Source organism: Catharus ustulatus, chromosome 14 (assembly GCF_009819885.2).
Source record: "Catharus ustulatus isolate bCatUst1 chromosome 14, bCatUst1.pri.v2, whole genome shotgun sequence".
Classification (NCBI taxonomy): Eukaryota; Metazoa; Chordata; class Aves; order Passeriformes; family Turdidae; genus Catharus; species Catharus ustulatus.
The window spans coordinates 12,425,945-12,453,300 of record NC_046234.1 but is presented as its reverse complement, the minus strand read 5'-3'; the positions used below and the strand labels follow the sequence as shown (position 1 = coordinate 12,453,300).

The 27,356-nt window shown below is 42.6% G+C and overlaps 1 protein-coding gene across 7 annotated transcripts in view; it reads right to left on the bottom strand.

The window, feature by feature from the left end:
• The window catches only part of IL1RAPL2 (interleukin 1 receptor accessory protein like 2), a 362,583-nt gene that overhangs the window by 21,322 nt on the left and 313,905 nt on the right, over positions 1-27,356 (bottom strand). For all 7 annotated transcript variants that reach the window (XM_033072583.2, XM_033072578.2, XM_033072581.2 and 4 more), the window contains one exon: positions 5,455-5,584. In XM_033072583.2, coding sequence (XP_032928474.1) covers positions 5,455-5,584 — 130 coding nt within the window. The remainder of the gene's footprint in view (positions 1-5,454; positions 5,585-27,356) is intronic.

The window sequence follows — 27,356 nt, the reverse complement described above, 5'->3', positions numbered from 1 at the left end:
ACAGCCAACCGAACGTGAGCCAGCAGTGTGCCCTGGTGGCCAAGAAGGCCAATGGCCCCTGGCCTGTATCAGGATCAGTGTGGCCAGCAGGAGCAGGGAGGTCATTCTTCCCCTGTACTGAACACACCCTGAGTGCTGTGTCCAGTTCTGTCCCTCAGTTTAGGAAGGAGATTGAGACGCTCGAGTGTGTCCAGAGGAGGCAACGAGGCTGGGGAGGGGCTGGGAACACAAACCCTGTGAGGAACAGCTGAGGGAGCTGGGGTTGGTTCTTTCACCAGGCAGCACTGACAGAACCAGAGGACACAATCTCAAACTGCATCAATGGAAATACAGGTTGGACACCAGGAAAAAGTTTTTTTATGGAAGGAGTGATCAAGTACTGCAATGGTCTGCCCAGGGAGGTGGCGGAGTCACCATCCCTGGATGTGTTCAAAAACAGACTGGATGTGGCACCTGCTGCCATGGTTTAGTTGAGGTGTTAGGACATGGGTTGGACCCAGTGATCTTAAAGGTTTCTTCCAACCCAGTCATTCTGTGATTCTGTGAAAAGAGAAGTACGAGGGCATTGCACCAGACAATCAAAAATGCAAGCCTGACTGCTATAAACACATCTCAGCAGTAACTCAGAAGAGGCACCAGAGTATCCACAACAATTCAGCCTCTTTCACTGTGGTAGCATAACTTGCATAAAAGCAAGTGGAAAACCATCAGTTTAAAAAAATGTCTCTGTGTGTGTGTGTGTGTGTGTGTGTTGCATTTGGAAACTTGGATTGCATTTTTTTTCCTTCAAATTCACTCTTATTGATTATGGCTCTTTTTCTTATTTCTTTTTTTCTTTTTTAAAATTCTGGTCCAGAGTTCAAGTGGTGGAATAATGAAAGAAAGGTTGAATTTGCATAATTTCTTGCCAGAAAAAACCTTCTTAGAAAGCCTGGTCTGTTTGCATACTCAGCCTAAATCACTGGGAGTGAGATAAATCAATTCTCATTTACCGATTATTCTGCTAGATCTATATACAGACTCAGGAAAGCCACTCTTCTCTGCTGGTAAACAGCATGCCCAACAACTTTTGGTCTACAAATCATGCTGCAAGGAACAATATAACCATTAACAGAGAAGATATCTGGGAAACTAATCTGGAGCATTCTGTGAATGTTCAGATTTTCTTGTTTACTGGAATCAGGGTATTTTACACAAAAAAAAAAAAAAAAGGAGACAGGTTATAGTTAAGATAAAAGAAACTGTTATTTTTATGTATATCTAAACTATATATATGTAAGATAGAATAACTAACCCCTAACCTAAATTTAAATAATACATGAACAGCTAAAGAGGAGCTTTCAAAAAAAGAATATCCAATATATTTGACTGATATTTTTTTCCTACATATGTTCTAATAGCAATTTTTAGCAAGGGAATTCTTTAGAGTGGGATCTATATGAAAATGCTGACAAATATTTAAGCATTATGCTGGCAGCAAAGTGTAGAAAGCTCTTTATGGTGTTAAACTTTTCATTCCTACTTTTTCATTTTTTCTTCTTTTTTTTTCTTTTAACCATTGCTCTACACTTATATTATTGCCACAGAAATGCACAGTTGGTCACCTGCATTTTTTAAATACACACACAGTCCTTAATTGCATTAATTAATTAATTGTTGTGGTTGGTTCAGACAACATGGAGCACAATATTTTTGGGTTACAAAAGGAATACAATATCAACAAGTGAGACCTTAAAGGTGCAAGAGCATTTGTTGCACGCCCAGAAGACGAAGCTCTGTCCCTATCTCAGGTAGGGGAAGCTTCAGCAGCATCATTGTCAACACATGCCAGCTCCCACAAGCTGAGAAAATAATAACTCACTCTTTCTGGTTTGCTGAACAAACTGTAAAAGTAATTACAACACTTAATGCATAGCTAAATCAATGGTGCTTGACAACTCACAACAAACAGGATGGAATGAGAGAAATAAAAGGTGGGTGATACAAAAACAAAACTCAGTGCTTTCTTTTTCTTCAGGCTGAAGCATTTTATCTGATGTGAAACAAAACATTTTGTCTAGTGAATAATTTTCAGGTAAGAATATGAATTTTAAAAAGGAAGTGTCATTACAGAATAGAAATGCTTTCTTTGAAAATTATGCAATGGTTTGGATTTTTCAAATCCTTGGTCGTATTTTCCCAGTGCCTGTCTGCACTAAGTTGAATCTGAATTCAAAACACTTTTACTTGGAGACCATATTTTCCTAAAATGTTCAGTCTTTGTATGACCACAGATAACAAGGCCATAAGAAAGCTTCACCTTGGTCTCTCTGTAAGACCAGGGTATTAATTGCAAACCTTTACTAACTGCACCAGAGCTGGGACTTAGAAAAGGAAACTTTCATTTTTTATAAAGCTGAGGATCTGGACTGTGAACAGGGTTATGAAGTCCACTCCTTCCTTCTACTCCTTAACAGCAGGCTGATGAATGGACAGATCTGTGTGTACACAAACACCTCTCCAAAGCAAAGATGTTCAACTGGTAGCACAACAGTGACCTTCCCTCTCGCTTTCCTGCATTGTGTTTCTTGTTCTCTGCCCTGAATTTGTCTGCTTGAGCAGTATAAGCTTTTCAGGAGAGGGCTGTGGTTCCATACTCCTCTGCAAAGTACCCAGCACATCAGCCAGGCAGCTGTGGGAGTTCTGCCCCCAGTAACCCCTCCTAATAGAAAACAACACCTCATCTTGCCTGAGCATTTCATAATTATCCATTGACTTCTGTGGGTGAAATAAGGCTGCCATTCAAAATGTCCCCATTCACCTTTTTTCATGCCTCTAGGAAGAGTTAAACTTTTTCTACTTTAAAAATGGACGAGAGACAAAACAAGGACAAGCATACTTTACAAGATGAGCATTATGACTATTCTGCAGTGTTGCCTGAAGAAGAAAAAAAGCAACTCATAGGTGGCTGAGAGAGCAATATTTATCTCTGAAAATACTTTGCCATGGCAGAGAGCTGGTGTTGAAATTTGCTGTGGGCTGCTTTGATAATTAGGTACAAGTGACAGCTCTGCAGACATGCTTAAAGACTCTGATTCCTTCCTTAATAACTCTGGTTCAATTTACATGACATTTTTATTACTGCTGTGAAAAACCCACCTGGCAAGCAAAGTCTCTTCCTCCTTCCCCACCACATGTCTAACACCTGGGGATCTTAATTTAGGAGAAGGCAAAGGGGCAGCTCAGACAGGGCATCACTGCCTCCAGATCCTGCAATGCGGATCAGTTACTTTTTATTATGAGGCTCTGTCAAAAGTTCTAATAAATACTGAGAAGCCCAGAGCTACACAAATATTACTCTTGGTGAAGTGTGTTTACCAAAACCCAGCTCCATGGATTTGATATGAACTCAGGAATGCTCAGGTTACATGCATCCTCATTTTAGTGCTTTCAGGCAGCACAGTGAGTGTTAACCATGCACACTGGGGATGGGTGGCTTGTGCTCCCACACAACATCCATTTGCAAACCTGAACTCTCATCATAGAGAGAAAATCCAGCAACACACTGGATGGGCACAGTCCAGGGTAAGGACAGCACCATAAATTCAGAGTGCTACTAAATTTGTGAACTAATTCAAGATTGGGGATGCAGAGCTAAAATGTGCCAAAGTACCAGCCCATGGAATATCTCATTCTGGTTGTAACAATTCTATACAACTCCTAGCTTCTCAAAATAAAATATCCTGGTAACACGATAGACAAGCAAACTGATGAAAAAGGCATCTAACCAGCAAGTTCACCATGGCTCATCAAATTTGAAACACACATGACAATTTTAAAATACATCAATAAGTACAACTGGGTGGAAGATGTGGGCTGCCTCAGGGCACTGACAGAACAATTAGTGCTGCTTAGCTCCCCTGAAGCAGCATACCTGTAATGGAACACATAAACAAGAGCTGTTACAGGCAAAAAATCTTCTGCAAAAAGTTACCACTTCAGTTGCCATAGATACTTCTAAATAAAAAAGGGATGGACAGGGGCACTGCTGGTAATGATGCAGGATGTTTTGGAAAAAGCTGTTTTAAATGCTGGCAGCAATCACAGATTAGGTATGTGATAAGTAGCTTTCCTGAAGAGAAGATTTACTGAATTGTGAAGGGTCTGTAAACTGAGTCAAAGCACTTTAGTGGAAAAGTTTCTTTTTAGAGAAAAGCAACTTGTCACAAATTAATTTGAAACATGAATGTGCAATGAGATGGCAAAACAAAGGACGAGTAACAGCCTTTTCAAACTCAGTTTCACTAATAAATGTACATAAAGGAGAAGTTTTGAGCTGCGCTAAAGCTGGAGCATTCTTTACAAACCTCAAATTCTCCTAATGCAGAGGAAGAACAACCAAAATCCCTGTTCATATAGACACACACCAGAGAACACAGTGTCATTAAGTGCTGACTACTTAAAATGGCAAAAGTTTCCAATAATTGCTTTCTGTGATCAGAAGCACGAAAGAGGACTGTACAATGGCAATATAAGATAAATTTCATCTGTGTGCAATTAAGTATATCTTAGCAACTTGTGACTAAATGGCTGAACTGCATATTATTGATCAAGTAATAAAGCAAAGGAACCTCTCTCTGCTTGCTCTCCAGAATCACCTTTACAAGAAACAACAATCTCAGACACGAGATTAAAGAAATGGGCACTGGAAAGTGAAACAACCTTGTCTTTCTTTATAATCTATATTTATTGTACCATAATTGACATTCATTGTATCTATAGGAGCTGGGACCATCCTGTCCATAGTACAACCATGACTTAGTCTTTGCTCAAACAATAATTAGGTAATTATTAAGGAAGAGAATGAGGTGCTGTTAGGTGCAAATTCCGTGGAAGCTCATGGGGATACAAGCGTGTTTTCTTTACATCAAGTGAACCAGCACCTGGGGAAAAGCCAAGCACAAGTTGGATACTGGACACAGCCTCTCCTTCCTCTCCCCTGTATGTAAAGGCTGGAGGAACAAACACTGCTTCTTGAATGCTCTGGTTAAGGCACACTGAGAGCTGTGTCACACACACAACATGCTCAGGAGAAGAGAGAAAGTGTGGTGACTGACAGGAGACCATTTGTCTTCAAGGTTAACAGTGGTGCTGAAATGCCATCTTGCCAAGGCAGGTCCCACAGGATGGACAGCACCATTCCCACACAGGGCTAAAACCAACCCCAGAACACTCAGGAGATGCTTCAGCCACCAGCCATTAGGGGAATTTCCTAACACATTTTCAGGCACATACACAAGCTACTCTGTCTTTAGAGTGTACTTGCTACGAAGGAGAGAGAGCAATTCATACAGCCCTGGCTCCAATCATTCATCACTCTTTGGACAGAAATTTCCACTTTCAATTAAAAACCTGTCAACCCAACAGACTTGTGGGACATACAGTGTTTTTAATAGCAAATAATCCAAAAAGTACCTGACTTCGCCTTCTCTAATGTGACCTTCCAATTCTTCTATGAATTTTTCCCCTTTCATCCAGTAGATCATGGGGCCTGATTCTCCACTGAATCCAAAGAAAGCTTTGCAGGCCACAGTCAGTGGATTTCCTGAGGAAAAAAGGAAGAGAGAAGATTAGAGACTTTGTCATAGCTGCTAGTGAGAAAATTATTTTAAGAAATATCAACACCTCAGATAAACCTCCTTATGAAAAATTGGAAGGGGGAATAAAAGAGACAGAATAACTATAAATCATGGGTAAAAGAGTGATGTCGATTTGAATCTACAGGAAATAGCTATAAAATGGAACTCCTTAATTATCCATATCCAGAGATTATCTCTAATTTAATTTTTTGGAGAAAAATATGAACAATGAGAACAATGAGAAGGTATGGAAATGGTGGCAATATAAAGTTGTTAAAAAGAAAGAGGTGACTTCCTTGTCAGACTCCTTGGATCTCTACCAGGACTAGAGATTTGTCCCTAAAAGGCAGGTAAATCACTGAATGACTGCTCCTTAGATCCTCACTTAGATCAAAATGAAAATTAGAAATCAAATGTTAATCAAGCCTTGGAGCTGCTCAGAGAGCTTTTAAAGATTCCCAAGAAATACATGATGCCAGTCAGCCCAGCACTGATGTTACTGTCAACAGGCTTTTGGTTAAGGACCAAACTTCAAAGCATTATTCAAGCAATAGAGCAAAGAATTCTCCCTTTCACCTCTGCAAAGATACTTCCAAAAAACCTAAAATAAAACTTGGAAATAAGTCAAATTTCTTTTCAAGAATTCAGCATTTAACTGGGTTTTTGTTCTGCTACAATTTTAACTGTTCTAGGTAGCCCAGGGCTGAGCTTACACTGCCAGCACAGATGGTTGTCTGCCTGCAGAAGAACACAAAAAAGAGAAGGGAAGGGAAGGGAAGGGAAGGGAAGGGAAGGGAAGGGAAGGGAAGGGAAGGGAAGGGAAGGGAAGGGAAGGGAAGGGAAGGGAAGGGAAGGGAAGGGAAGGGAAGGGAAGGGAAGGGAAGGGAAGGGAAGGGAAGGGAAGGGAAGGGAAGGGAAGGGAAGGGAAGGGAAGGGAAGGGAAGGGAAGGGAAGGGAAGGGAAGGGAAGGGAAGGGAAGGGAAGGGAAGGGAAGGGAAGGGAAGGGAAGGGAAGGGAAGGGAAGGGAAGGGAAGGGAAGGGAAGGGAAGGGAAGGGAAGTTTCGGGAAGGGAAGTTTCGGGAAGGGAAGGGAAGTTTCGGGAAGGGAAGTTTCGGGAAGGGAAGTTTCGGGAAGGGAAGTTTCGGGAAGGGAAGGGAAGGGAAGGGAAGGGAAGGGAAGGGAAGGGAAGGGAAGGGAAGGGAAGAGAAGAGAAGAGAAGAGAAGAGAAGAGAAGAGAAGAGAAGAGAAGAGAAGAGAAGAGAAGAGAAGAGAAGAGAAGAGAAGAGAAGAGAAGAGAAGAGAAGAGAAGAGAAGAGAAGAGAAGAGAAGAGAAGAGAAGAGAAGAGAAGAGAAGAGAAGAGAAGAGAAGAGAAGAGAAGAGAAGAGAAGAGAAGAGAAGAGAAGAGAAGAGAAAAAGAAAAAAAGAAAAAATCACAAAGACAAACAAAAAAATCCCCAGAAAAGCCTCCAGAACTCAGGAAATTTGGCAGAACCATGCCCATTCTGTTGGTATGCACATTCAGCTGCTGCCTCCACTTTTCTTTGCCTATTTTACTTCACATAGGTGCTCTGGGTTATGAAGCAGGTGTAGAATCAACAACTTAGGTGGGAGAATAGACCTCATTTAATGTCACTGGAGGCTCCTGCTTGAATCTTTCAAGGATCACGCATGGAAAGCCTAAATAATGAATTTCACTGTATCCGAAAGAAATGTTTTATTATGTCAGCTATTCTCCATGTCAGCAGGAACAGAACAGGCCTACACTTTTAAAGCAAGGGCCAGTCATTTTTAGCACACCACTTGGTTGATCATGGGCTAATGGTTTCCCATGATTGACTCACTGAGCCTTAATCATTCACCTCTTGTCCACCCAGAGTGATCACTTGCTGTGTGCAGACACCAGAGCTGTGTGTTAAAGTGCCTTTGCCTAAACCCCCATAGAGCTGAGTCAACTACTTGCACTTGTCTATCTATTATTTCAGTGCTCAATTTAAGACATGTCTAAAGAGTCTGATTAGTCAGGAAGCACAGCACTCCCAGCCATGGAATTTAAATTGTTTCCAAGTCGAGATCCAAAATTACAAGTCCTTTGAAACATTAGGATACAGCAAGAAAACATTTAAAGGCTGCACTTGAGTTTCTGTTTCTCAAATAGCAAAAGACAAAAATGGAAAATGTTTGTCCTGAAAATGTTTTCCAGACTCTTTCATTATCTCCATATTCACAATGAACTCTGGCACCACAGCTGGCCCCTGAGCATGTGGAGATGCTGGCAGATTACACAACCAGAGCAGACACACAAGAGGGAAGAAGGGGTGGATATTCATTTATCTGCACATCCCACAATGCTGACAACCATCAGAGAAAGTCCAAACTTCACTAACTAATGAAGAGCCAGAAACACTTCTAGGCAGATATTTAATTCCACTACAGGCTCACCCATTTCTGGGAGGTGTTGTGTGTCCTCCATGGGTTAAGGGCACAACTGGAGCCTCTGGCTGTTCCCACCCCACCTTTCCCAGCATGCTGAATGCCTGTGTGGTGGGAGCTCTTTTGTGCTGCTTGCCTTGGAGTCACCACACACATCTTTTTAAATACCACGTGGTGATTCCTAGCATGTGGCTGCTCAGTCCATGCTTGATATTAATGGAAAAGGACATTGTGGAAATGTGAAAAAGAAAAGGGATAGACAAGACCTATCAGCATTGACAGTATTTGCCCTTTTCCTGACACACCATGCTGGACATTAAGTGTTACAGGCAAAATATCTTACAGAATGTGCTTTTCCTCAAACCAGCAGATTTTTACTTAAAAAACAAACCCTGAGAAATGAGAATATTCCAAGGTGAGACTCAGATTTCTACACATGCAGAGTAAATACCCTGAGGTAATAGTGTCTGGCTTGAAGAAATAAGAAGTTTTCTACACAGACAGGAAAACTTAAAAACCCCAGCTGTTGGTAGACAGCTTCTGTAATAAACAAACCCAATATAAAGCATCAGGAACCTTTACCATGACAACCTGCATGCTCTGAATGTGCCTGGGCAAATCTATTTCCTAGCTTTGCCACCAGGGAAACAAGCAAAATAAACTAATACCATGAACAGGAAAATCTGGAGTTAGTTCATATTCTCAGCTCAAAGTTTGGTACTGACAACTCCTGAAAAACTCCACAGTCCATCTCACCTGCAAACCCATCACTGATCAGAGTGGCAGAAACCACTTTTTCCCATGGAACAAGTAACTTTTTTTCTCAGTATCAGGATGATGTGGGTCTGGGTTGACCTGATCTATCCTGGAATGGAAAGAACTTGGGGCTTGATGATACTTCAAGGGCCCAGCCAAACTCAAACTCTCACTTGCAGTTCTGATACTCCTCAAGCTGGGAAGGACATCTCACTCTTCTCTAGCTGCCTGAAACAGCTTGTGGTTTATAACTCTCATCACTCCTTTTGCCTCTGGAAGTGGGACACCATCAGAAAGGTAGCACTGACTTCCTGGCACAGCCACTTCATCTCCCAAACTAAAGCCTCCCCATGGAACATTAAAGGAGATTTCTCCTCTCCTGCTGCCTTACCACACAGCTACAGCAGCAAGCTGTTACTGCTGGTTTTCAGGGAACTCCAACCAATTCCCAGCCAGAAAGGAAAATGGCATGTTTCACTATACTCTCCCCCAAATACCACAATACTAAAAATGGGGCTGAATTCTTTGGTGCCTAAATGTATCCTTGAATATGTGGAGAAAGAGGCACTGAGCATGGAAAGTGCCCCTTTGCAGGTCCTGGTTTTAGGGCTGGCTTCAAGCCATGCAATATTGCACTGAGCCACAGTTCCAGGCAGAAGGAACTAGCAGGCAATTTGTAACTCCAACAACTAATCCTGTGTAAGGCCTAAATTTTTGCACATCATTACTGCTATTCTGCATCACCTTCAGTAGTTCCACTACTTATTAAGAAATATTCCCCTTGCATCATTTAATTTACAACATAAAAAGTCCTAGAGTGAATAGTATCCTAAAAGTTTTCAATTTACAGGTGGATTCCGTTATCAGATAGACATTTCAGATGCCTTTTTACTTAATAAAATAATTTGCTGAGGAACAGAGAAAATTATTAGTGAATTTCTAATGAATCAACAGTTAAAGAGAGTGTTTGAAGAAACAAGAATAAAAAGTAGAAAAGCTTGTTTTCAGACATCACTGAGTCTTCTGCTTTGCTGGGGTCACTTTCATACAGAAAAGGACCAGGTTCAGCAGAAGTCTCTGCTATAGCTTTTTTCCCTACCTTGTCAGTCAAGCAGGCATGCTGCAAACTCCCAGTCTTTTTTTATAAGACAAAACTCCCAGTCTTTTTTCATAAGACAAAACCCCTGGCAGTAGAAAAAATTATTGCTAAATCTTATTGTACAATTTTCACCTGTCCATTTTCACAGTAAATCTGTGTGAACTCTACCATGCATTCAAGCAACTTTTTTTCCTGGCAAAGAGAATTCTACATAAATGCAATTATTCAAGCAAAAGAGCTTCCTGATGGTAGGAGTACTGGCTAATGATGGAAAAAGGGTTTGCAAAAGAATTTAGTCAGAAATGGTTCAGAATGTGCTTAATGCATGGCCAACGTGCTTTGATAGAGAATCACAAATTCTGCAGCACAGTTTCTCTTAAATGAGACATGCTTCAAGCATAAAGTGAATGATGCTTATAATACTTAAAAGTTCTTCTGTCTTTTAAAAATTTAAATGCCAAGGCTGGATGACTGACCAGCATGGAAGACAAAAGGTTCTTCGCATCTGGCTTATGCCAAGGCATTTTTCTGGATTTTTGTTTTTAAATGCAGGTTGATAGTTTGTTCTTTTTTCACTTGTTTTGCACAGGCAGGTGTATTTTCTGGCTTTGAAGCCCACATCAGAGAATATGCTTCCAGCAAATCAGACCTTCCCTCATGGAGCATCTCAGGGCAACCCAGTCAAGAAGCCAAAATCATCTGTGAATCCCTGGGTGCTGCCTTTTCATATCACTTGAAATATGAATTGTTTTTCCTTTTCTCTTGCATTTTTGTGCCAGACAAAATACTGCTCTCAACAAGCCTGAACTGAAGCAGATGAGCCTTCCCAAGCAGCGGCAGAACTGACTGGAAGTTCCAAAGGCCTCCTTTTGTACAAAGCAACACCAAAAGTCAGAGCTGCACACATTGCTAGCTGGATTTACATCTCCCCCTCCAACGGGTGCTGACCCACTGCTTTCACCTGCTGCAGGGCTGTGTGCTGCACACTCAGGGAAGGGCAGGGGAGTGTGCCCTGCTGCCACCAGAACATCATTCCATCACTCCAAGTCCCTCTTATCGATGTATGTGCATATTGGAGCTCCTCTCTGATCATGGCCCTTGTGTCTCTTTCCCTGCAGGACTAGGAGAGAACTCTGAGAGCTGCCAAAGGAGAGCTCCCCACTCAACACAGGCAGATGTTTTGCAGGCACTTAATGGTCTTTGTTTCTTTAATTTGCTGAGACAGGATAAGAAAGGCAGGTTACTTCTCAGTGAGTGTATTCAGGAGGCTGGCTGTAGAATCCAAGCTGACTTTCCAGGCTGAGAGGTTTGCAAGGCAAATCACCATGTCACTGACAAGAACATTATTGTTCTAATGTGCTTTACAAGGGCTAGAAAGTGTCCAAAGAGCACCAGAGTGATTTAAATTCGCCTGGCAAGGCAGGCTGGGTTATATACAACCCTAAAATAAAGAACACATTTCCTTTTCTTTCAGAAGGACATCCTGGATAAGAAGATATGGGAGACAGAGCTTATCCTGCAATTTATCCACAAAACAAATGCCAAGAGAAACACAGACCTTGACTCATGAAAAACAATCTCTGTGTGTGGTAGCTTCTATGCAGTTAGCAGACAATGTCAGTTTTCTCCAAGTGCCTTGCAATGACATCCTCTGGGCTGCTCTCCTGGGCTGGGCAGAGGCAGCAGAGCCAGCAGCAGATGGAGAGGGTGCAGCCCAGCCAAGAGCTTTTTGCTTTTGAGTGAGAAAATCCTGAGACAGGGAGGAAAAGTCAGCTTACTTGGACAGTTTTACCCCAAGGTTTCAAAAATAGCCCAAAAATACTCAAAAACCAACTAGCAAAGGAATTGGATGACTAAAAAAGGCAGAAACCAAAAGGAGTTCTTCTTCAATATGTAGATAACATCCTGACTGTGGCTAGAACCAGAGATGACTGCCTATGATTTACTGTAAGTTTTTTAAACCTCTAGAGACTGAGTGGCCCTGGCTTGGCTGGCTGGTGCTGGACACCAGGCTGAGAATGTGAGGTGGCCACAGCAGCAAAGGGTGACCAAATGTGCCCACACAAGGTCACTCCAGCAGAGCCCAGACCCATGGCTGAGCTGCCAAGCACAAAACCTCTGCCCAGGGCTCACCACTGTCCTAGGGCAGTCAGCAGTATTTGGCAGGGGCAGCTGAGGCTGTGCTTGGGCTTTGCTGGTGTCACCCAGCACAGCTGAGCACCTTCCAATCAATACAGACCTGCAGTACCACTCACACATCAGGGGCTTCAGCTTCATCTGCTTAGCTGGCATTGAAATTCTTCACAGATTTACCCACTGATAAATTTGGGCAAACCCCCACAAAAACCACAGATACATTATCCCTTATTTTCCCCTGGCCACATCCCAGCACCAACTGATCAGAGATTCCATGCTTTGTTTTGTTCAACAAGATTAATAAAGACAGTGCTAATTGCTGTACCTGGGCTTCTCTCCTCTTTTACCTGGATATTCTACAGAACACAGGCCTGGATGTGTGCTAAACTATGTTATCCCATTTAGATAGAAGTCTCATGAAGTTCAGGGACTACTTTGAGAATTACTGGATCCAGTGAAAATAAAACATACTCAAACCAAATTATTTTCCCTCATAAAAAAATAATTACAGAAAATTCTATAATATTTCAAAATTCTATTCCAGCAGCCAGTAGATTCATGACTGGATATGAGCCTTCCAAACATTTGCATAATTAAAGCTCAGCCAGGAATTAATGAACTGAAAGCATTTTAAAGAAAATTAAGAAATCTGCTTTGGATAGTGATAATAATTTTCTTAATAAGATAAATTTATAGTGAAATCAAACCTAACTAGCCTCCAGACATTCATTTCATAACAGTTTAAGAACATTTGAAAGCACACCCATATAATAGATATATTTTATTAGTCTCCAGGTTTTTAAAAGAAGACTAAAGGAGGTGCTCTTCCCCTAAGCAAGGCCCTGTGCTATGAGCTGCACATGCAGCCACTACAGTAATATTCTGGCATCTGTAATGATGTGCAGGAAAAATAAATGGCAGCAGTACATAACTTAGAGTAAGTTGGCTCTTCCCTCATTTAAGAACTTTTTGACAAAGGCAAGTCTTTGGCAGTAAAAACAAAAGAGACTGGCAAAAACTTGACAAGAAAAATGCAAGAGATCTTTAGGTCTTTTTTTGGTCCTCTGTAGTTTATGATCTTAATTTTAACTTTCATTCTTGCTCTGCTCTTATTTCTTATGCCCTGAGACATCACAAAACACACAGCCGTGAGATATTTGTGCTTTTCTGTCTCGCACAAGTGAGTAAATAGCATATATAAAAAGTAGGATAAAAATAACACTAACAGCAAGCAGAACTCCAAACATGAAACAAAGCAACTGAGCCTCTAGACAGCTTGTTGCCAAAAACACAAGTCAATGCATTTGCTGTCATTCCATACAGCCCCAACTGTTGCTAATTTAGACCACACAATCATGACCCACTGCAAGGGCTGCTTGTAGGCTTGGCTATTGACTGTAGCTCCCACAAAGAGAGAAAAACAAAACTGAAAACCACAAGGCTGAAATGTTGCTGATAAAAATTTATCAGATCTTCCAAAAATGAATCGATCAAAGCAAAATCACCTAGAGCAGCTTTCTTAAAAAAAAATAACATCCAGAAAAAGATCCCAACTGCTACCTCTCCCCCTTCTCCCCTCCAAAAAGTTAACCTCACCTAAATCCTGTAAAATCCTTTATCTCATTTTCAGAAGTGCCTTGGGGTCAGAATTTAAAATCTCACTCATCGAGAGCTCAGGTGTAACTGAAAGTCAAGGATTTGAGCTTCTCAGTTACACACCTACAATGAAGACAAATGCTTAGTGGGATTTCCAGAAGCAGCTTGACAGCTGCCTTGGGCTGGCTTTAGCTTGTGCTCAATGCTGAGGTCCTTCTGAAAATCTCATTTCCGCGCGTCTTGAGGCACAGAAATATTATTTAAGAGAAATGCCCTGCAGGTACCTGGAAAATGTCCCCTTGGTGATGTGGTTCCAAGGGTTGGGACAGCCCAACAGCAGCACAGCAATGACATCCAGAATAAGGGGAATTAAGCAGAAAGTGCACTGGAACAAATCATCTCTCTCTGGCCCAGGCATGGCCTCATGCCATCACAGCCATCATTTCTCCCACTGCTCTGAGAGAAGAGCAGCAATTATTCAGGGAGCATTTGCTTCCTTAGATTACAGTCCCACAGTGATAAGGAGGAATAGCCAACTCTTTCTTTGAGCTACAAAGAGATGGACCACAAAGAGATGCTCCTGTCTCCTGACACCAATCTGCTGGCTGGAGGGAGAGGAGGAGCCACCCCTCACACTGCTGCCTCTTGCCAGTGTTTCCAACTCTCCAGCTTGCCCCTGAATTGAATTTTCTATTGTTGTGTTACATTTCCTGAGCATGTACATCTTTCTTGGGGAGGAAGAGGATGAAATCCAGCTTATCTTTCTAAAGATTAACCTGGTTTCAATGTAAAGAAAGTCCACAGAAGGGCCATCCTAACTGAGTACTGTTGCCACCAATGTGGCCAAAATCCTAATTTACATGAGTGTGTACTGGCTATCCAGCCACACATCTGGGTGAGTCCTCCCTTAGGAGGCAGAGGGCACAATCAAGGTTGCCAATAAACCAGCAGCAGGCAGCAGCAGACTGAAAAAATCACACTAAACCTCTCCCAACTTCTGTGTCGACTTTTAAAAAAGTGATAAACACCCCCAAGACATTGACTGTAGAATGGATAATTCTTCACTGAGAAAGAACATAGCAAATGCAAGCTTCTCCCTCATGCTATGGATGCCCTGCCTTAATAACAAAGTGACACTTTTGTATGCCTGAATCTAAAGAGTCAGTGGGGTATTTTCATCCACAGTTTGTGACTGTTCACTCAACTCCTGCTTAGGTTTTGGCCACCACAGCTCATGCTAAGGCCTGATATAGGGTGGGAGCAGCACCATGACATCAAAGACAGCAGGAGAAGTGGCCAAACAGAGGCCACCATGTATTATTACCACCTCATGTACTATTACCTCCAATTGCTGTTTTACCATTATCCTTTGTCTGGCAATTCCCTCAAAATCCACTAACTTATGAAAATGGTATAAACCAAAACTCCAAGCTGGAGGGTATAAAACATCAGTTTGCCCAAACAGCTTTTGAAGCTGATCCAGGAGCAGCTAGACTGCTGATACTTCCTGCAAGGAGTACACAGGGGACACCCACAGCTCTCATTGTCAGGCAGGGTGGGTGCATGACATTGCAAATCATGGATAATAAATTCTGTGTAAGTGGATTTACATAATGAACTTGTCTGGGCAAAAAGGGGATTGAGCCCTTTTGTCATGTTTGTTTATTGTATTTCCTAATTAGCCCATGAGATAAAGTTTAAGTCATAGAGTATGTTGCTCTGTGAATTCGAAGGTCTGAATGGACTCTGACACCAGTTTTGTATAAATATATTGATAAAAAAACTAGTTCTCCCTGAACAGCTTACTAATATCTCTGTAGTGTCCTTCAGCAAGCATGTAGGGCCAGAAAAGTTAGTGTGGTTAACAGAATATCACCTTGATACAGGTATTTTGATGTTAGCCAAGTCCTGCCATGGTCCTGACACTGCAAGAGAAAGGGATGGGAGAGCTAAGAAAAGGGTGCAGACACAAACTTCTTATTTCTCCAGCTTTCCCAGCCTTCCTAACATAAATCAAATGCAGTGCTGGGTCCTGGCCAGGGGGATGAAGAGACAGAAGTCACCCCCCTCTGATGATGAACCAACCACAAGTGAGGTGTCACCTCACCTGGCCTCAGCTGTGCCGGCGGTCTCTCATCCCCAGGGGACAGGACTTGCCATGGCTCGTGACAAGGTGACCCAAGCTCCCACTTCCCTGCACAATGGGACCAACAGGGACACAGCCACCGAGGTCAGCTTGTACCCAAATGAGAATCTGCACTCCCTGATGTGCTAAAACCTCAGCAAACGCCCAAACATTTTGCTGAATAGGGAGAGGGCTCCCTGTTGATTGAATTTAAGCACATCTTAAAGTGCCATGCTGAGTAAGGGCAACAGTGAGTTCTAAAGAAAGATTATATTTACAAAAAGGATTTTGAAAGAAAAACAACAGCCACAGCTAACTCCAGTAAATAACAATCCCCATTATAATTTATTTAAATTTAAAGACAACATTCAGGGAGAGTAGGAAAGTAAAACAATTCAATAAATACAACCTGTACTTTGCTTATTGAGTGGATCAATATTGTTCATCAGTTGTCTAATAAAGAACCAACAGGGAAGTTCAATCTCTTACAATTTGTAAAAATTAAAAGGCACATTTTTATTAGTCCTTATTGTTAAAAAAAATGAGTCATAATAAAAACCCAAACAAATAACATGAAGGTGGACAGTATTTTTAAAAATGTCAACCACACAGAAAACTCAGTTTTAAATTACATTTTTCCTGGTTGATTGCTTGGTTGGTTTTTAGTGTTTGGAGCTTTTTCCCCCAAAATCTTAGTTTAACAAATTTTTAACCAAGACATGAGACCTATAACAGGGACTTAAGGATGCAACAGTCATAAGAAAAATGTTATAAATCCAGACAACTTCTCAGAGTTAAAACTACTAACTCTCAGAGTCAAAACTTTATTTTCTTAAAGAGACACAGTGACATCTCCTTGTGCTCAGTAATTTGAGACTCAATCTAGCACATCAGCCATGTGCCACATTGAAAGGACCTTGTTATTTTTTCTGTGACAGAATGATTTACAGAAGTCAATGCACTAATTGCCCTAAGCCTATTAGCAGCGAGGACTCAGATTTACCCTAAGCCTCTTGCCTTGCATTCAGTTGATGGTATTTATATTAACCACATATTAAATGTAATTTAAGTTGCACAGGAATCCAATAGTCTCATTTTTCCCTAGGTGAGTGGCAAACCATGAAGTCTGTAACTCAGAACTCCTAAATTCTGCCCCATCACTTTTTTCCCCCTGGATCTTTGCACAGGGTGAAGGTAAAACCCATGGTTTCAATTTCCCCATATTTCACCCTGATAATTTACCCCTAATCTCAACATTGCTGATTGACAATAATTCAGAACACTCCAAAAATTAAAACAAATAAACAACAAACGCCCCACTTCCCCGGTCCAAGCTAAAACTTCAGCAAAAGGGAGCTCTCTTTAAATGTATGGTGATGAGACACCACCTGCTTGCAGGAAAAAGTGGGAATTCCAAGGCTTAGTGGGGAAATCACTCAACAACTGCAAAATTTTGCTGGATAAACAAAGAAGGAAGGATGTCTCTGCAAGGACTAATATTGGCCTTCTGATGACAGCAGAAGGAGGAGAACTGTGCCTTTGGGTCACTGCAGCAGAGGAACAGGGGCCAGCTCTGCTTTGACAGAGAGCAACTAAAACCAGATATAGATACAGATACAAACTTGTCCTACTCACCACCAGCACTGGACAAGGCAAAGTCCACCTCTCATGTGCTTGTGGGACTCCACTGGGAAACAAGGGAACACAAATTCACCTTAAGGTGGTCCCATTGCCTTGCAGTTTGCCAGGTGGCCACATGGCTTGGTTGTGGATTCCCCAGGGCTATGGCAAATGGCACTAACAGGTCATACTGTGAGATGAAAGTGGGCTCAGAGCAAGAGATCCTCACACCTCAGTCTGATATGCAAAGCACATCCTGGTTTAAGAAACCTATTTTTAAAGAATAAACCCCCTAAATCTATTAAATAATGTCCTTTATCTCTACCCATATTCCCCTACCAGCTCTTGGGGAGAGGTCTGTCATGTCTTCTCTAGACTTGCAGGAAGATGTTATGAATTTGAGTTTGAAATCTATTGGGAAGAGACAAGCTACACATCCTGCTGTGGGGAACTCAGTGTGAATTTCCATCTGTGAAAGCCTTGTTATGAGTACATGTTTATTCAGTGCAATCTCCTGAGAATTTAGTGTAAACCTATGTGGTTGATCTCAAAAATATAATCTATTCTTCAAACCCAAAGGGGAATCAGGAAGCAGGGGCCCTTTGCCTACATGTGGACAGTGCTGTCAGCCCTGCTAAGCACAGCAGTGACCTCCTGTCTGACCCAGGCAAAAATTCAAGCCTGTCCTTTACTCCAGCATCTGGAAGCAGCAGAGCCAGAGCACTCAGCACACAAAGCTGGATCCCACAGAAAGCAGCTTTGATTTTATGGAGTCCTAGAGCCTCAGAATGCCCCTCCCTCTCCCCCCCATCTTGCCCACAGTGGTGTTTGGATATAAGGCACTATCTTAGGAGCTCAGAGCAAAACCTTAAAAAAACCTTCCTGAGAGAAAAGCTTTGCTCTTCTTTATTGCTTATCTCTTTTCTTAGCAGTGCTAGCGCCAAGAAGGAAATTAAGCTGCTCCCTGCAAGGTCTAATGTGAAACCTTGGCCCCTTCAGTGTCAAGATTGTTATTTGAGCTTTTGTGCTAGTGCCAGAAACGTTTAGGTGGCCTTCACCTCTGCATTAACTAGAGAAGGTTATAGGCTTAATCTTCTCTCCCCTGGGAAAGCTCCTGCTACCACTCCAAATGAAGCAAGGACCCAGGTAATTGTAATTGTCTGGAAGTGTGATGGTGTAATTGCACAGAGACAGGCAGGAGTGAGAGCAAAGGACTGGCCTTTAGAGATGTGCATCTGCTACCCCCCAGAGTACTGAATAAAGCTGTGCCTGCAGCTGGCAACAGGCTGAGGCAAACCCTGTCCCCAGTGTCCTGACAACGTTTCTTTTAAGGATTTTTAAAGGATGCTGCCTATGTTCGCAAAAGCTCCTGTAGCAATACCAAACAGAGACAAATACAACAGAGGAAACCTGCTGTAGTCCAGAATGTACTTTCAAATTCAGGAAAGACACTATTTCTCCAGCACAGGGTGACATGAGCATGGCAGCTCTTGGCTGTTATTTCCCACTCCAGCACCCAGGGGAATACTGGTACCCCAGAGCAGGGTGATACCTGTGAAGAGCTGATAGCTGCCCTGAGGGGGCTGTAGCTCTTTGAACTCAGAGATTTTTCTCTAGGTCTTCTGCTGACTCTGCTGAGTATTTGAGACAGAAAAGGCTAGGTAAAATTTTCTCTCTGTTTGGATAATTGTCTTCTGTGCTGCCTTGTTGAGAACTAGTATATCTGAGCTAATTTCTTTTATTTCTATGTCAAAACCATAACTCCTTCCTTAGCTGATTCATTCTGCTTTGGGGTAGGGCTCAGAAAAAGACAATAACTTATATTTGTCAGGAAACATCTTGACTGAATGCTCCTCCCCTCAGCCCTTAACTCCAGAGTCAGCCCTCCCACAGCCTGAATCTCCAATACTACATCTGTGTTGACTCAGGAATGGATAGAAAGCTTCCTGTCCTGGGTATGATTTGTGTACTTCAGCATTTCACTGAAGGCCTTTTAATATTTCTCAGAAACCAGTCCCTCCACAGAGTTGTGCAGGTATCAGGCAAGAGCCTGAAAGCAGCACTCCTTTGGGAAGGTCAGGATAGATTTGTGCTCTGGGTTATCTATACCTGTGTCATTTCCCATTTCCCACTAAGGATAAGCTCACAGCCAAGCCCAGAAAATGAGCACAGACCCCTGCAGAACACTGAATTTTGAAAACCAGAATCCCATGGGTAGTTATCAGCCAAACAGACCCAATAACCCTCACTGTTCCCAAGTGCCAAACAAATTATTTACACAGACTCTCCCACTCTGCTTCAGTCCCCCTAATGAAACCCTCTTTAAAAGTCAGCTCTGCACACAAACACAGCTCTGTTTGCAAACAAGTTGAGGTTTTCCCTTTTTTTATCACTGAGTTGCTGATTGTTTCCTGTTTTCCCAACAGACAGAAAATACATTAATTACTTGTTATATTGACTCCTGTAGGACTAGTTTTTAGCCCTATTAGATTTACTGACCTCTACAAATTTTCTGCTCAAGCTGTTGACCTTCTCAGAGAGCTCCTGCCCCCAGCCACAGAAAGGTAGAGCTCAGCTGCCTTTCATACCCCTGAGCAATGATTAGTGAAACACCCAACTGGGAGAATAAAAGGGACACTTTGTGACTTCCCCAAATCCCAGGATGCTGCTTGCACAGTCACCCTGGCACTATGCCTGCCCTGCCTGAGAGCAGCATTGCTGTTCCCAAGGCTCCACAGTGGAGGTCCTTGCCTGTGCTTCACCAAAATGGTCTCAAGCTCAGTTTCAACAGTGCAAGGGGCAGTGCTAGTGAAGGCCACACTTCTCCAGAGAGGCTGGCAGGGGATGGTTGCTCTTCAGCTGCTGCCACCCTTGACAAGGAAAGAAAATCTGCCTCATATGCCAGTGGAACAGCAAACACTGGCAGTGAATTTGCTCTGAGCTGGGAGCCCCATCATTGCTGCCTGGCAGGATTAGCTGTGCCATGGCAGCAGCCTGTCCCTGCTGCCCTTGGTAGCCCAGACACCATCTCCTGCCTCCCCTCATCACAGCCCATGGACCCTGGGCCGCCTGTGCTGACACCATGCTGGGCAGGCACTCGAGCTAACACATCTTTCCTGAAGGGGTTAAAGAAACTTCAGCCCTTCTGTGCACAACCACTGCTGAAGTGAGCCTGCCCCACCAGGAGAAGGGGTCCCAAGCAGCCTTGCCCCCTGACACTGCCTGCCCTACTTTTGTGGTTGGCTTTAAATGCAAAAGAGAGGAGACTTGACAGGGAGTTTATGGGAGATACTGATTGCTGGCACCCTGCACTTCGCTTTTGTCATGTCAAGTCATCTGCAGGCTGCTCAGAGCCTCTGTGATGGCACTCTTTGCTTGCTCACATGGAAATGAAGTGAAAGCCAGGCTGACATGCAGACTGTGAGGAGAAGCAAATGCAGAGCCTGAGCAGCACTTTCACCAAGTCTGAGTCCCTGAGCCTCACCAGTGCCTGGGGAAAGTCTTTCACAGAAAGGAATTTCACTTTGGACAACATGAAGACAAGGTTTATGTAACCTCAAACTCAAAGCAATCAAAGGTGTGTGACTGTCCTGCTTTTGTCAGTGCTTTTCCTCCTCTGCTCCTGGTCACCCTGAGGCACTTCTCAGGTAACAGGTCACTACCCTGATGGTCACTTTTTAGTGTGAGCCAGCTCAGCTCACAGGGCAGGGAAACCTGAGTGTCTGGCAGGGTGTAAGCAGGACTTATCTGCTGGGCCAGCAGCTTTGCCAGGGGTTGGTGGGGTGTGTCAGGGACTGCAGACACATGGTGGTGTGTATCTGTCCATCCATCCATCCATCCATCCATCCATCCATCCATCCATCCATCCATCCATCCTCAGACTCCCCCTCTGTCTCTCCTCACGACTCCTGTATAAAGGGAAGGTGACTTTTTGCACAGTTGTTTCAGTACATCCCTCAACCTATGAAACAGGAGCTGAGGTAACTGAGAGAAACACCAGAAGTCAAGGATACTGTAAATCACTCCAGAGTATGGTTTTTAGCTCAATCAGAAGTATCTTAACTCCCCCACAGTCCCACAATATTTTCATTGTCAATATGCTAGATTTCTAGAGAAGTCTAGGTTTTCAGTGATGGCAAAGTATTCTCTTAGTAAAATGAAAATATATCTGTACTCCCAAGCAGAAAAATACACTGTTTGCACTTTGGGACCACAGCTTAAGGGAAGGGAAGAGAAGCCTTACGAGGACAGTTCACACAATAAAGCTTTTGGTTGCAAACAGACTTCAAATAGTAAGATCTCAAAAACATGATCCCTCTTTCAGTAAATTAAATTTCACATAAAAATCTCAGTAGTGAGATCTGCTGTGATCACAGGTGACAGATGGGACCACTGTGAGTCACATTTGTAGCTTCCTTCCCATGCACAAACACAGAGATGTAGTCTGCAGTTGATATTGGGTCCCTCCCAAATGAGAATGTGCTCAGATGTCTCCAACTTGAAAGAGAGAATAATAAAAATCTCCCAAAGAGACTCATTTAAAGCAGAAGTTATTAAATTTTTTTTTGTTTTACACCAGATGTGCTCCAGACGTGCGAACTCGGCCTCTAAAGATTTTCCTGCCTACTATTCTCCTCTTCTAACTACTCATCAAAGCACACCAGGTAAAAATTTCCTTCCTCCACATCAGTAGTCACCCATACAACCTTGTCATTTCAATTTCTCACACTTCTTCTTTCCCCTTGCCCTATATCTCTGCAAAGTCTCATCTCCACAGCTTATTGCCATTGGCTACTAATGCTGAACAAAGTGTTCCCAATTTCAAACACAATTAAAAGAAAGCACAGAAAAGAGAAAATTAACCATGGGAGCCACTCTCCAGGGCTGGCCAGGTTCTTTAGGTTCAACACCTGAATCTGCTGCTTTACAGAAGCACAGACTCACCTGCTGCTGCTATTCTTCACTTCCTCCAGAGTTTGTTACACTGAACAATCTGTTTCCAAAGAGAGGAAAGCAATGGGGCAGGTACCAACCTGAGCTCCTCCCCTGCTCCTGAACAGCACAAAAGTGTGGTTCTGCCCCCAGGACCTCCCTCAGGCTTACCTATGGCACCTCTCCACCCCCTGCCAGGAGCCCAACATATGTTTTACAATAAGCAATGATTAGGAGACATGAATAATCCCCTCAGCCCTCTGTCACAGGCACACAAGATACACCCCTTTCCCCTGTCCTGCTGAAACTCCAGCAAGCTGGTCTCATACCATGTTTTCAATTTAGAAAGCAATTTGTCAGTACAAGTGATGCTTAAATTTTAAAAGGTAGTGACTAGTGCAGGGATTCAGAATCTCAGTCCTGACTCAGGCAGACCAAATCAGGTCCCTGCCTCTTTGGATTGAGGGTTGGTAGCCAAAACTCCATTTTGTTCTGATTGCTAGTACTTAAAATTTTAGTGTGTTAAAAATGGCATCTCAGGATGTCAGTCTGCAGACACAGCCTGTGTTTGAGGGCACTTCTGAGAGCACCAAAGCACAACACGCCTGGTTCGTGCCTACAGCCATTTGGCTCTGGGACAGAGAAGGAAGACAAAAGCAAGCAGGTTTTCTTTTGGGACAGAGTCTCTACTTTACCTGATTTTTTTACAGCCAAAGACTGTTCCTTACCACTCATTCATGCAGGAGAGCAAAGAAAGGGAAAGCTACGGGCTTTGCTTCAAAGATAGAAGCAATTACCTGGTTCCACTGTACCACAGACTGCTTCTAACATCTGCTTTGGGAGGCAGTGAGGAAAAGCATGCTTGGCTGCACTGGGGGAGGTTTTGCAGATAGTTTCCTAAGGAGCAACCACCTACTCTGCAAAATGCCATTTCACCTTAGATGAAGATGTCCAGCCTCAGAGGACCTGGTCTTATACTTTTGTCCTAGTCTTGCAGAACAATGTTCCTTAGGTCTTGTCCCAAGAAAACTCATGCTTTTATCCTAGAGCAGGACATAGATAACAGATTTAGCTAGCAAATCCCTCAATCCTTTAAATGATGCCTTGCAGAATTTTATTTTCTTAGGAAGGAAAGGATAAAATTATATGAGAGAAGTCTCACTCCTGCTAATACTCACAAAGTAGATGCTACATGTTTCAGAAGATTTGAAGATGACCTTCTAAGACATACATTTCCTATATTAGGGTGCTAGGTGTTTTGGAAAAAAACACTTAATGTTTTTTAAATTTATTTACCTTGTATTTTGCAAGAAAGAAAAAATTTGATCTTTATTTGTGTCAACACTGGGGTATTCTGCACGTTTCCCATGTCAGCAGAGGAAGGACACTCACTGGTATTGCATGTTGGCTTGCTTATTTCCTTAAACAACTGCAGATAGAGCAACCCTATTACTGCTGTGCTTTGTGAGACACTGACCCGAATTTACCACATGGAGGTGTAAAATGTGAATGGCAGCTACAGTCTGTGAAACTACACAATGGATAGAGAACAAGGATTGAACATGATAATGCTATTTGATCCAGGAAAAGAGGTCTTAGAAGTCTGCAGGAGTCTACCACAGAGCATGCAGCCTCTCTAACCCAGTATGATTCAGGCTGAAAACTGAATCTCTTTCCTGCTATTTAATTCTGTGTGGTTTTACTAACAAGGAGCTCACTTGTCTAATGCTGGTTTGCTCCTCTGTTGCTGCACTGGGCTCTCTGCAGACATCAGAGATTTTTAAGGCTAGAACAGGTCATCCAGATTCTCTCTCCCTACCCCTGCTCATAAAGGTGTTTTTCCTGACCCTTACCCTGTGCCCATTACCTAGTGCTTTGATTACAGTGCATTTGGGAAGAGGCTGAGTGTCTGGGAGTCTGAGCCATCTACCCTCCTCTTCTGTGGGCTGGCTGACAGCCTTGTGAACCCCTTGGCACCACAGCAGAAACCAGCACCTCATTTTTTGCACCTCATTTTCAGAAGCTTGCAAGAAACATATCTGTACCATCCTCCCCAGGGCTTGTAGACTTTTTTTATGCTGGTCATTTGTACATTTAATGTTTAAAGAAAGAAAGAGAGTAACAGATTAATATGGTAAGCAAATAGAAACCTTCTACCTTATTTTATCTGCTTCTAGAGAAAATAGTTATGTAGCAAAGTATTTTTAAAGTAGCAGTTAGGAAGGTATAAGCTATCAGCTGTCCCTATATTTGACAGTAAATGTATTTTGGAAGATAGGTACAGCTATATACTTGGACATCTAATATAAAAAGACCCTGTCCAGCTCCCAGGAGAGATTTGTAAATCTGGCAAATCTCAGCCCAGCTGTAAGCCCTGATCAAGACAGAACATCATGCTGATGTTCTGTCAGGACCAATTTACTTTGGCAAAAAGTATTTAAGAAACCTTGTAGAAAATATCCTGTTACAGGTAGCTCTGGCTATGCCAGAGATTCTTTTGCATATACTTCCCCCAAGGCAAGAAGGGTTTATGACTTCTTTGTCTTCAGTAGAATAAAAATTGCATTCAACATCCTTCTCTCCTTTAGCATCCCTCCCTTCTGTACACTGCCCCTAACCCACCTTAAAATAAAACTTTGGCAGAGTCATCTATCACTATGAATATAAGAGCAGATATTTAATGAAACTTAAAAAAGTAATGTCCATATTCTTTGCCCAAACATAAAACATTATAGATATGGATTGGTTGCCATTTTTTATGAATCTGCTTAGAGCCCCACTAGATATAAATTATGATAAAGGGCAAACTACAAGTTCTACATGACTTGGCTTGTAGTAATGAGAAACTAACCCTGCACAGAGCCTGTCACCAGATGACATATTGCTTCTCATGGTTATTGTTAGTATCCATCAACCTCTTGTTGGGGGAATTCTCCCTGCACTTACCCTGTTTGCCAGAGCCCTCCACAACAATCCAAGCAGTTATACCTGTTCAGTCAAATCGACAGCCAGGGACCACTTATAATGATCCTTGTTTTCTGAAAACTTGGTTTTAAGGAAGGGAGAAAAGGATCTTACTGCTTTTGCAGAATGTCTTAATTTCTGTCACTCTAGCCTTTTCCACAGGTAGGTCTTCAAATCCAAGGCAACTGTAGCTTTGTCTTTCTTGATGCATCCGTGCCTTTGGCTATCTGTGGCAGCAATGCTTCTGTCTTTGTGAGAAGTCAGAATGCCAGGCTCCAATTTGGTATCTGGGTACTGACTGCAGAAACCTAACAGAGACTTACCTAAAACTTAAAAAGGCAAGCAGAAAAGATATTCAGAGAGAGCATTGCCTATGAGCCAGCTACCAGTGCTTTGAGAGATCCTCCTCTTTGCACAAGACTGAGGAAAACAAGCTATTGTAATGTTTTAATGCACTTTAATCTTACCTTCCTATCATGAGCAAAGGGCTGTTATTTCAGCTCTTCAGAGAGCTAAGCAGAGAGCCAGAGCACTGCTGCCACTGTCTCCCTAGCTGGTACAAAACTTTCACAGAGACACTTATCAGCACTGTCTTCCACAGCACTTACCCATCTGGGGGGGTGGTCATTTACATATAGAGATTAAAATAACATCTGTATTCCAGGATTCATTCTAGACACAGTTGTCCACAGTGCTGGCCCCAAGAGGACAAGTGAAAGTGTTACACTGAGGTAAACTTGATGTGATTAAGTGTTGATTTCAGCAAGGGTATCCAAATGACAGAAGGGATTAAAAGGGATAGCAGCAGGCAGTGGTAGTGCAGGCTGCTGCTAAGGTTGCTTTGTGACCTCAGGGAGCAGGAGCTGCTCAGCACACAACTGCTATTGCTTATCTTAATGATATCAGCCAGAATCACACTGGCTTTTGATATTTACTGCAAGAAAAAACACAAGGCATTAGAACTTCAAAGAGGACTAAAAAGCTCAAGTGGAGACCAAGAGCCATGATCCTGTCCTCAGTGCACTCCAAAGTTTCCCTCTCAAACCAGAACAACTTCATGCTACAATGACAGAATCTGGGTTTATAGTACAGTCTATAGAACACACAGAACAGGCTGGGGCAATTTTTTCCATTTTCAAGTCTTAGTGAACTTCTCAAGTTGAAAAACAAACCATTGTGTCCAAAGCAGGGGGCAAGAGGAAGAGGTAGTTTGGGACATGACCATGCCTAGATCCTCTCTTGATGCTCTTGGGAACCTCAGACATGGTCCTTATCCTTCACCCACTTTATCAACTCAGTCAGAGTGGGGGACAGGCTCAAGATGAAAAGCAGAAAAAATTTTGCTTTAAATCATATTGTCTACTGAGAAGCTGATGATTCTGAAGCTTCAGAAGATGGAAAAGTGCCACTGCCCACTCTTGGGATGGCACAGGGGGACCTCACTCTATGTTTTGCATAGACTGGTGCTGTAATGCTTGGTCTCCTTGTGGTACAGATCTAGAGGAGAATTCTTGGCTTTATCCTGTTGGTTATAGAGAAAACTGAAGTTTAGTGATCTAATTCAAGTATTATGAAGTGTCCAACAATGCCTGAAGACTGTTCTGGCATTTAGACAGATATTAAAACTCTCTCATGCATTTTTGGAGCCTGACGTCTGTTTTATTTTAACTCTTTGGGTTATCAGTGATAAGAAAAGAAAGTTCCCTTCAAGGAGGTACAATTGTCAGGGAATCAGATCAGGTGCTCTCAGCTGAGAAGTCCTAGAAGGACTCATGCACAGGCAGTACTGATTGGAAAAATGATGGCAAACCACCTCCACTGAAGTGTGATGGAATTTACTATCTAAACCAAACTGGAATTTTTGGACATACTTTATTAGAATGCCCACTAAGCTGTTATCAAAACAAGACTCTAGTTCTTAAATACAGGTGTAGTATTTCTTACAGGCCCAGGGGAAAACCACAACTCCACAGGGACCAGATGGGCATGTGAGGTGCAGGGAAGGAAAACTGGGCCCTTCTTCCTGTGCTGTGTATATCGCTTCTATGAAACATATATCTGCTTCCAAGAAGTATCACT